The 12,309-nt window shown below is 36.6% G+C and overlaps 1 protein-coding gene across 3 annotated transcripts in view; it reads right to left on the reverse strand.

Moving 5' to 3' along the window:
* LOC105197169 (FK506-binding protein 15) overlaps positions 1–12,309 on the reverse strand; it is a 264,070-nt gene that overhangs the window by 9,777 nt on the left and 241,984 nt on the right. Inside the window, exons 1-5 of one of the 3 annotated variants that reach the window (XM_011163413.3) lie at positions 2,371–3,013; positions 2,181–2,288; positions 1,666–1,830; positions 923–1,442; positions 650–856 (exon numbers count right to left, since the gene is read on the reverse strand). In XM_011163413.3, coding sequence (XP_011161715.1) covers positions 650–856; positions 923–1,442; positions 1,666–1,830; positions 2,181–2,260 — 972 coding nt within the window. In that variant the 5' untranslated portion in view covers positions 2,261–2,288; positions 2,371–3,013. Of the gene's footprint in view, positions 1–649; positions 857–922; positions 1,443–1,665; positions 1,831–2,180; positions 3,014–12,309 lie in introns of those variants that run through there. The other 2 variants (XM_039452428.1, XM_039452429.1) reach the window with 2 other exon arrangements.

Raw genomic sequence — 12,309 nt, forward strand, 5'->3', positions numbered from 1 at the left:
TGTTATTTTTAATTTATTTTTAATTCGGACCTTATTAAAAGCACAAGAATTTAATAAGGCCTAATGTCAGAGTTTAAAAACATTTCTTTTTTGTTTACTTAAAAATATTTTATATAGAAGATAATTTTATTTTGGCAAGTGAAATAAACATTTTATTCTCATTTAGTTTACTTCAATATCTTTATAAATAGAATTTATAAAAAATAAAATAAGTTAGGTGAGCCTTATTCGGCTCAGGTACCTTAATTGAAAATATGATCTTTATCATCCTGTACTGTATACATATAATTTAATCTTTTATAAAAAATTTTATAATCTTACATTTTTTAAATATGTTCTTATTTTAATAATATAATAGTTATCTAAGCAAGATATGATTGTTGTAAAAAAAAGTATTAAAAAATTCAATTTTTTTATTTGAAGATAGTAATTTCTATCCAATATTTTTTCTTTTAACTCATAAAAATTATTATTTAACGATAATAAATATAATTTCTTTAAAATTATACAACATTTTTTCACACACATGTAAACAAATTGTCTGTTTAATATTATATATCTTATTTTAATATTTAACATTTTGAAGAGAAAGATTTTCAAGACCAAAATTTTTTTTCTGTTTAAGAATAGAAAATATTAATATGAGCACCTCAGTATCTTCGGAATCAGTGGTGGAGGGTAGAGGCATTTTTGGTAAAATAGGCTGACCCATTTTAGCCATTCTCGATATTATAGCTGCTTTACCACTCGTTGAACTTTTAGGCGTCAGTGGATTTTCCTCCTGAGCTTGTATATCAGTTATCTCTATTATCAGCATAACATCTCTCTCTTTAGGAAATCCAGGACCTAAACTAATCTATGTAAAACTATTTAATACAGACATTTTTACATATGACATTCCAAAAAAATTTTATGAAAATACCTGTTTACTAGGTGGTAAAAATAAAACTCTTTTCAGATCCTTGCCACTGCCCAAAAGAATTCTTTCCCAATTCTCGTCTGTTGATATTTCCACTGTCATTGTCTGTGACATTGTAAAGTTGGTTTTAAAAGGTTGTACAATCTCAGTCCCCACAAAATATCTGATGCATATATTATCCCCCTCTTTAGCTATCATGTCTTTATTACTCGGCATTAGATCTTGGTAAATTACAGTCTCTCCTTTCTCTTGCAGTGTAAAATAACGTGCTAGTCCTACTTCTATTGCAAATTCTAGGTAATTTTCGTTATTCTCAAATAAAATCGACCAATTTTCTTTGTTATTATCATAATAACTAGCATAATTGTTCACTTGTATAGTGTAGGCAAAGTCATGTGTCACTGTAGCGACAGATATGTACTCTTGCTTAGTCTTATATAAAATTATCTGATAAAGCCTTGTCACTACATTGCCTGTTAATGCCATACCAAGTTTCCCAACAGAAGTGTATTGACCATTTTGTCTGAAAATCAATTCTATGTAATTTATTACTAATTGTTATAAAACAAATATAATAAGATTACAACTATAACTATGTTACAACAATGATAACAAGATAAAAAGAATATAACATAATAGTATGTTAATATCTTTATAAAGGTATTCTGAATATAAGCATATTGATTATGTATGCTTGTTAACATATCTAAAAATAAACAGTATTTTTCACAATTTTATATAATTACAATTTAAAAGCATGTACTGCTTTGGCTATCAATACTTCCGTCTTAGAAGATGGTACAGTTTGTTGTATGTTATATCGAATATTGTTCTTTTTAGATGCCATTTGTTTAGTGGAATGAGAATCTGTAAGTTTTGATTGTAGCCCAAAAATAGCAGCCAGATTAGACCTAAAACTCAAGTATTTTAATATATTTTCTGTAAGTAAATCATATGAGAAAACAAACTTCTCAAAAAATAGAAAAAAATTTAGCTATATTTTCTTATAAAACAGTAACGTAAAAAACATTTATGGAATAATTGTAAATCTGAGAGAATTAAAATAAACTAATTAATTACAATTATGATTAAAATAATTCCAATTACGCCTCGTTATATTTTTAATAGCTAAAAATAAATGTATTAAATTTTTGGAGGAAAAAGGATACTTATAAACTAACCAAAATAAATTGTTACTTCAATAGACATATAATTGCAATTTTACGAATTAAATTCGATAATACATGTGAATGATACGTACCCTCCCGAGGGTATGAAGTCAGACTCGTCATCATCCCGAAAGATCTTGTCAAGATTTGGCAACTGATTCTGGGCGCTCATGATTGCAGGAATAATGCGCTTTTCAATACTACGCAGATAAAACGGTACACTGCGATGACATTTCGTTATTCACAGAAAACTACATTCACAACAAATTCATTCACAGTCACCTTCCTCTGCCTTCCTCACCCTAATTGTGACATTGTGACCAAAATCTGCTTCCACCATGAAAACAGGTTAGCTTTATAACCAAAGACCAGGTCTGTTCATGTTATTACATTTTTTGCACTCATAGCGCTTTCGAGTGCAATGAGTTTTTTTATAGTCGATTACATTTTAAGATCGTCTTAAGTATTATCTTAAGACGTCATTAACCAATTAGAAAGCCGTATTCCGTTGATTTAAAATTTTTTCCAATTTAATTATCGGCAGAGACTGGACTAAATTTACCTCATCGATAGCCGATGTTAACCCGTTCTAACTTATCAACTATTGAAAGAAGAGGCAGGCTCAAATATTTCAAAAACTAAGCATTTTAGGAAAAAAGTGTTTCAGATAAAAGTTGTAGGGTTTCAAAAGATTTATTTATTGATTTTATCAATTTGACATTGGATAGCGTCGCCAAGGTCACATAGAAATCACATTAATTTTTTTAATGGAATGTCCTATTTTTGATTCCAGAATCTAATGACTGAGGTCAAGAGGTTTTCAGAACTCTACAAGAAAGTTTATTTTTATTTAGTACTTTCCGAGTTGTGAGGCTTAAAAGCTACAATGTTTTTTAATTTTCAAGCGTTATAACTCAGAGAGTACCCATACAGCACAGAAAATTCCAGCAATATTGCAGCAACGTTGCAATGTTCCAGATTGCAATGCAATATTACGGAGACATTGCAGAAACATAAATTAACAATGCAACATCGCATGGCATATGCCAGTAATATTCCGGAAACATTGCAATATCATAATTTTTTAATAAAGTAGTGGCAATAAAGAGCCAAAGCAGAATATTCGCGTATAATAATATATTAATTTAACTCATCCATAATTATTCATCCGCATTTAGCAAACTAAGGTCGGGCGACGTTACTAAATTTTCCGCTAAATCTCTACATTCCCTAAGAATACAACCGTCCATATATCGACTGTAAGTCGACTCATCCAAGTCAAGCTTTCAAAGTTGACTGCAAATCGACTTTGCATAGACGTCTGCAGACATCCTTCAAATGTTGACTCTAAGACGTCTAGAAAAAAGCATGCGGTCCAGTGGTGCTGTGTGCATCATAGTATTGTTAAGAAACATAAATATTTATATCAATAGATGAAATAGGTCCATATATAAAGAAACCTCGATCTACAGCCCAATGAACAAACAATATTTTTTAATTGTTTTTTTAATAAAAAATTTTTTATATTTAATTTAATTATTGTATTATATTGATATATAATTTCTAATTGCATCTTATTTAAACAAATAACAGAAAAGTTATTCTAGATGCTATTCTGCATTTGCAAAATTAGTAAAAAAAACTATAATTTTATATTTGTTTATATAAATATTGTGCTTTAATTATACATATTTCATTTTTTCGATAACGTATATTGACCTGAACTACCAGTTATATACACATATCAGCATAAAGTGTTCACAAGTCATCATGAGGAATCAGTTCGCAGCGATCACGGAGGTCAAGCAACGTTCACCGGAGTCGCGACTTGGATAGGTGACCGCTTGGAAATTTCCGAAAAAATATTCCCGAAATTTTCTTTTTTTGCGAAAAATGTTTTTAAAATGTTACACAAATATTGTTTTGTTTATTGGAATTATGTGATGTAATAATATTTATGTAAATATTTTGGAAAAATGGGATGTTTCAATGCAATATTTCAAAAAGCGGACATCTTAATGTTGCTGCAATCTTCCAGCAATGTTGCAGCAATGTTTCACAATCAAAATGCAATATTACAATGTTTCAATGAAATCATTCTGCAATGTTCCTGCAATCTCTCTGTGCTGTATGGGTACTTAATGAAAATAAACTTTCTTGTAAGGTTTTGGAAAGCGACTACAAGAAAATGCAATAAAAAATATTATAATGTTAGAATATTGGTAGTTCCCTAATTAAAGAGTATTGGTATTTCTCGAACATTCTATATTTTTTATTGCATTTTTTTGTTGTCGATTTCGAGAGCTTTCAAAACCTTACAAGAAAGTTTATTTTCGTCCCTGCCTGCAGCAAACGTAACAAGCACGTCGCTGTGACGTGCTAACTCGTCGCATGTTACGTCTCAGCGACGTCTCAACTGGTGTTTGAAACGTAATTGAGACGTCGCTGAGACGTAACTAACATCCCCATTTCTGGTGACAGCGACGTTGTAATGACGTGTATTTTGTGACTTATGCACTAATTGTGACCTGAAAATTATCGACGAATTTTGAAAAATTAAGATTGGTTTTTACTGCATTATGTACGTAAAATACTTGCTAGATAAAATGTATAATAATTTTACACTGACAAGGAGAGGACCAGGTGAGAGACCCTGGGATTTTGATCCCAATTTTTTTAGTTATTCTGGAGACGAAAAAAAAGTTTACGTCTCCCGGCGTTTCATCGAATAGGCCTTATTTTCGAAATAATAAATTTGTGAAAATTGGCCATACCGCGGCGCGCCATATGAGCCTTCCCGGTAACTTTTCTCGCAACCAGTGCAGTTGGCTCCGTGCGTTAGGTGCTGCTTCACAATCGTAAGATCCGGGTTCGCTCCCGGATGTGTGCAATATTTTTTTTCTTTTTTTTTTAATAAATGTATTTATTTATCTTGATATTGATATAGTACGCAAATTTCTAAAATAGAAAATTTAATTTAATATCATTTTCTAAACTTCAATTTTAATTTAATTTGAAAGGAATTTAAATTCAAGTAATAATATTTAAAATAATAAATAAGTAATAATAATAATAATATATAAGTAAAATCTGCAATACTTAAATAATTAACTTTTGTATAATAATAAAAGTATTAACATTCACTTTCACAATCAGAGGTTTGTTTATTATTCTTCTTTTACAATTAATTATTTTAAAAACTAGAATTTTAAAATACTGTTAATATTATTTCCAATTAAATTTTAAATTAAACAATTTGAAAATTTAGATACGTTGCCTTTATATGTTATTCATTTCAAATAACTTATATGAAGAGGTTTGCTTGTCAAATCTCGCGCTACCGCTCTCACAGTAGGAGAGCAGCACTCGCGCGCACTGAGCGCCACCGTACACATTTACTCGTTCATACACTCAGACATTCATTACTGAACACACTCTCTTCTATGGCATGTACCGCTTTGTATCAGCACGAATAAATAGATCAGTCTAATCCAATCGCTTCGCTCATTTCACACCCACGTTATCATGGTTATGGGCCCAGGTACGTAAGAAATAGGAAGCGAATCGTGCAAGCGCTAGTCCGGCACACGAGAAGATATAGATTCATAGCATTCGCGCGTAGACGATCGCCCGACAAGAACATAACCTCAACATGGCCACCCACGAAGCAAAGACCGAGACCCGTATAACGAAGCTATCGGATTGCAATTATAGAACGTGGAAAACAGAAATGAAGTGGTACTTGAGAGGTAAAGGCCTTCTAGATTACGTTCTAGGCACCGTTGTGCTGAACGAGAATGCCACCGAGGCGGAAAGAAAAGTCTTTCGCACCAACGATGACAAAGCCATGGCTGCTATCGGACTGCACATAGAGCCGAACCAACAGATACACATCGAGGACTGCAACAACGCCTACGAGGCGTGGTCATCGCTAGAACAGGTACATCAACCTATAAATAGAATTCGCATAATGCAGTTAAAGAAAGAATTTTATCACATTAAAATGAAAGACGATGAAACGATGTCATCATACGTAGCCAGAACTAAGATTGCGGCGGCTAACCTCAAACAGGCGGGTGCAGAGGTAAAAGATGAAGACCTTGCGTACGTTGTACTCGCCGGCCTGCCCGATACATACGAAAATTTAAATATGGCACTAGCGAGTCTGCCCGATGACAAATTCACATCTGTTGAGGTAATAAGAGTCTTACTAGCCGAGCACGACAGACGAAAGTCACGCAACGACGATACCTCCGCAGAAGCGATGGAAGCATTACAAATAAACAAAGGATCGAAAGGTACTAAAAGCGACAAGACATCGAACGCGTCTGCAGCAGAAAAGACGGCAACCTGCTTTAATTGCAAGAAGCCAGGCCATTACGCAAGAAATTGCCGATCAAAAACAGGTAACAAACAAGCCCAACGAGACAACAAAAGTAAAAAGAATCTTGATGCATTTTTAGTGTCTCTGAACAACCTCGACGTTGAAGAAAGCTGGTTGTTGGACAGCGGATGTACACATCACGTGTGCAAACGGAAAGACTGGTTTCAGAACTTCCATGAGATAGAAGGAGAGACCATCAACACCGCAGCGAATCCCGAGAAGCAAAAGGGCACTCAACTATGCGCGAAGGGCAAAGGCGACATCGTATTGAAAACATTCGTCGGCAATGCACAGAAAGCTATAGTACTACGCAATGTTTACTACGTTCCGCACATTAGAAAAAATTTAATGTCTGTTTCACAGATTGAAAGAAAAGGGAAGGAGCTCACAATAAAAGATGGCAAAGTGAGAATACGCAATACACATACAGGAAAAATAATGTGCGAAGCCTACAGAAAGAACGACCTGTACGTCGTCCGAGCTGAAGTCGATTTGAAAACTGAGACTCAAGCCGAAACAAACTTTGCTTCAGTCAAAGACAGCAGCATATGGCAACGTCGATTCTGCCATGTAAATAACAGAGTAATCGAAGAACTCGCTACACACAATAGAGTGAGAGGTCTGAACGATACCAAAATGGATAAATACAAATGCGACGCGTGTTACATTGGAAAATCAACGAAGAGTCCTTGTAAAAAGATTAAAAGGAGACAAAGCAACGACGTATGCGAACTGATACACTCGGATCTCTGTGGTCCGATGCCCGTCAAGTCTTGGAGCGGCAACAGATACTTTATCACCTTCACCGATGATTACTCTAGGAAAACGACCGTCATGTGTATACAATCCAAGGATGAGGTCACAGACTGCGTCAAGAAATACATAGCTAGAGTGGAGCGTGAGAAAGGAAAAAAGGTAAAGAGATTCCGAACAGATAACGGACTCGAGTACTGCAACAGACAACTTACAGATTTCTTTGAGGACACAGGCATAAAACACGAAAGATCCAACGTAGAAACTCCTCAGATGAATGGGATCGCCGAGCGAATTAATAGAACGCTTATGGATCTGGTGAGATCAATGTTGAAATCTGCAAAGCTCCCCCAAAGGTTCTGGGCGGAAGCTGTCGTGACAGCCGCTTACATTCGAGACAGAGTCGGACATTCGTCAATCAAGGGAGACGTGCCACTCGCCATTTGGACAGGACGAACGCCTAGCGTTCAACATCTCAAAGTGTATGGATGTCTAGCATACGCAAACTTACCAAGACAAGGTCGAAAGAAACTCGACGACAGAGCAACAGAATGTTTCCTAGTTGGTTATGCATCGCAAACCAAGGGATACCGTCTTTGGTGTCCAGATAAATCAGACGTGATCACAACGAAACACGTACGTTTCGCTGAAGATAAAATAGGCTACGAATGGCTCTACAGAGATAACACGCTACACAGGTACAGATACAACAACACTTGGTCAGAGAGCGACAGCGAATCGGAACCAGAACCGACGACAACGCGTCGACACAGCCGATCAAGTACGAAGAAAGAAGAATCATCGTCATCCCCAGAAGACGACTCGGAAAATAGTGAGGAAAGTTCAACGAAGAAAGCAATAAGCCAGACTAAAGCATGTCGGATAGTGGGGGAAACCGATGAACCTCCAAGGAAAGTTGGCAGACCGAAGAAGAAGAAGGTAATAAGAAACCCATACGGCAGAAAAGGGAAGCCTAAATCCAATACAGATGACCAAAGTACGTGCGACACAGAGGATAATAGCGAGGTAGAGATTCATCATGTCGAAGTTGTCGAGCCTCGTGATCTAAACGAAGCACTTACCTCACCACAGGCTACAGAGTGGAAGCGAGCCATCCGCGAAGAAATCAAGAGTCTAGAAAAACAAGGAACTTGGGAAGTGACAGAACTACCACGAGGTAAACGATGCATAGGATGCAGATGGACTTTCAAGCTCAAGACGGACTCCGATGGCAAGATATGTAGATTTAAAGCAAGGTTAGTAGCGCAAGGGTTCTCACAGGAGAAGGGTGTCGACTATCACGAAACATACGCACCCGTTGCTAACTTCTCAATTATACGCTTCATGTTAGCTGCAACTGCAAATTTTTCATGGTACACTCGCCACATAGACATAAAGTGCGCCTACTTGAACGGAAGACTAGACGAAGAGCTGTACATGAAGGTGCCACCCCTATACAAAGTTGAAGAAGGAAAGGTAGTCAAACTCAAGCGACCAATCTACGGATTGAAACAGTCAGGAAGAAGCTGGAATACTGAGATCAACAATTTTCTTATCGAAAATGGATTTAAAAGACTACGTTCTGCAAGCTGTGTATACTGCAAGGGGCGCTGGACAATACTGGTAATTTATGTCGATGACATTTTTATATTCTCCCGAAAGAAGGCTCCGTTACTAGAAGCAGTGCAACTAATAAAGAATGGCTACGAGACAAGAGATCTTGGTGATATTACATACGCTCTAGGAGTGAAAATTCAACGAAACGAATCTGGCGATCTACAGTTAAGTCAGAGAGCATACATCGAGTCATTGTTGTCCAGGTTCAACATGGAAGAATGTCGAGCTGCCTCGACACCACTCGAACACGGGCTAAAATTGTCAAAAGAAGATAGCTCCAAGTCACCAGACGAAAAGGCAAGGATGATCAACGTGCCATACCGGCAACTCATAGGATCGCTGATGCACTTGGCGCTGTATACGCGACCAGACATCATGCACGCAGTAACGAAGCTATCGCAATACAACACAGATCCTGGCCAACTACATTGGAATCAAGCCAAGCACATATTGCGCTACCTGAGCGGAACCAGAGACTACATCATACCGTGCCGAGAAGGCACCTGCAATTCAGATCTACAGCGACGCTGACTGGGCAGGCGACCTCGACGATAGACATTCGTACTCAGGAACGGTCGTCGCCTTGGGCCAGAGCGTGATCCAGTGGAGATCGGTGAAACAAAAGAGTATCACCACTTCAAGCATGGAGGCGGAATACGTCGCATTATCTACAGGAGTGAAGGAAGCCATTTGGATCCAGATGTTCATCACCGAACTGGGTATGTCAGGACTACTTCCTCAAACCAGTGAATTGCGATGCGACAACCGAGCGGCGATAGACTTCTCGAAAAACTGCGTCGAGAAGGGGCACACAAAGCATATCGATATTGCCCATCATTTCGTACGCGAAAAACTAGACGAAAAGACAATCACATTGTCTTACATCGCATCGAACGAGAATCCGGCGGACATCATGACGAAGCTACTACGACGGGTTGCACATCAAGGAGGAGTGCATAAACTTGGATTGAACGTCGCAAAAGTGGGGGATTGAAGAGGTTTGCTTGTCAAATCTCGCGCTACCGCTCTCACAGTAGGAGAGCAGCACTCGCGCGCACTGAGCGCCACCGTACACACTTACTCGTTCATACACTCAGATATTCATTACTGAACACACTCTCTTCTATGGCATGTGCCGCTTTGTATCAGCACGAATAAATAGATCAGTCTAATCCAATCGCTTCGCTCATTTCACACCCACGTTATCATTATATATTATTATTAGTATTACCTATTTATTATTTCAAATATTATTATTTGAATTCAAATTCCCTTTAAATTAAATTTAAATTGAAGTTTAGAAAATGATATTAAATTAAATTTTCTATTTTAGAAATTTGCATACTATATCAATATCAAGATAAATAAATACACTTATAAAAAAATATATATATATTGCACACATCCGGGAGCGAACCCGGATCTTACGATTGTGAAGCAAGCACCTAACGCACGGAGCCAACTGCACTGGTTGCGAGAAAAGTTACCGGGAAGGCTCATATGGCGCGCCGCGGTGTGGCCAATTTTCACAAATTTATTATTTCGAAACTAAGGCCTATTCGATGAAACGCCGGGAGACGTAACCTTTTTTTCGTCTCCAGAATAATTAAAAAAATTAGGATCAAAATCCCAGGATCTCTCACCTGGTCCTCCCCTTGTGAGAGAAGAGAATGATTGCAATTACCATAATTCAACTGTAATTTATAGTGGTTTTGGGTGGGATCTATAAATATAGTAATTCTGAATTATAATATTCTACTTTTTATGTATGGTTACATCTATTATGTTTATAATGGTTCCAAATATTGAAAGTTTAAAAAGGTTAGTTTTAATCACATAAATTAAAACATCTTCCACTTGATTTCATTTTCAAGGGAATTCATCAGAAAAATTATTCTACTCTAATAGAACATCGGTAAAAAAATCTTATAATGCTCCGCCTTTTATACCATTTACGTGTTTTCTTTCTTACGAGAAAACGCCATAACAATCATCTAGTGACGGTTTCGTGTACAGTGAGGTGCAACGATTCGCAGGGTCATAGTAGGTAGCTTGAGTTACCGATGCTGAGTCGGTAACGATAACGCACGCGCGCGCTCGAAACATGAATAATTTTATAGATCAAATGTTTTTATTATTTATGTTTATTACTTTATTAGTCTACATATTTGTGTATAACTATATATAATTATGTATGAAATATTTTTACTGGAAGTGAGAAAGATAAAGAAATAAATTAATATGTCTCAGATACTTTGTTTTCAATTTTAAATATAAATTTATTTAGTTAATGTAATTATGTTTTTGTTTCTATTGCGTATAAACAATAATATATTCATATAATTACATACGCAAAATTATTAACGCCAAAATGCAGAATAATCTCCGTTACGTTATGTTTATACCATTTGTAGATCTATCCGTATAAATTTGATTCAGTATTATGTTATTATTTTTGCACAGACAGAGATATACATAACAACAAAGATAAACGTGTATGAGAAGGTAGGAAAGGTAAGGGAATAAGTCATTTTTTAAAATTAAAAATATATTCTTTAATATTTTCTTTTTTTTTTATTAAATATTGCATTCTTGACAAATGTTCCACCGTTAAATAATTTGGTGGTTCTGAAAAGAATTTTTAGGTGAATAGACATTTAGCGATTGTATTTTGTTTATATTCCTTTTCCATGCTAGTAAGATATGAAAGAAAGCCTGCGCAGAATCGCGCGGCGATTGTTGCATCTCTTACTAGCATGGAAAAGAAATATAAACAAAATACAATCGCTGAGCGTCTATTCATTTGTTTTAACTTCTTGTCTAATATTCATTCATTCTCGTGCAACCATGGCAAGCGATCTATTCGAACGTGGTCGCATTATCGGATTGTGGGAAGCTGGAATACGCACGCGAGAAATCGCGCGTCGAATTCCATGTAGTGAATCAAGTGTGCAAAAATGGATTAAACGGTGGCGGGAAGAAGGAAGAGAAGGGATGGACGACAAGCGGAAACACAACCGTGGACAGCGATCAACGACTGCCGAAGAAAATGCAGTTTTAATCAATCAGGTAGATGCTGAACCTTTTCTTCCGGTGTCGCATTCTGTAAATCAACTTGATTTACAGATATCTAATTGGACAGCGCGAAGGCGTTTACACGAAGCAAACGTGCATTGTCATTATGCAGCACGTAAAATTCCTCTAACGAGGAAACATTGCGATGATCGTGTCGCTTTTGCGCTGCATCAATTAAATACAGCTTCACCTGAAGATTGGAACAGAACTATCTGGACTGACGAGAAAGTATTTTGTTCGACGGATGATCGTCGTTTACGAGTGTGGAGACCGGAAAATTGTCGCCATGATCCCAAATATGTAGTTCCTTACGGGAGAAGTGGGCGTATCACTTGTGCTATGTGGGGGTGGATAAGTGCTCATTGTCCGGGAGAATTAATCGAAGTGTCGAC

This window comes from Solenopsis invicta, chromosome 8, assembly GCF_016802725.1.
Source record: "Solenopsis invicta isolate M01_SB chromosome 8, UNIL_Sinv_3.0, whole genome shotgun sequence".
Lineage (NCBI taxonomy): Eukaryota > Metazoa > Arthropoda > Insecta > Hymenoptera > Formicidae > Solenopsis > Solenopsis invicta.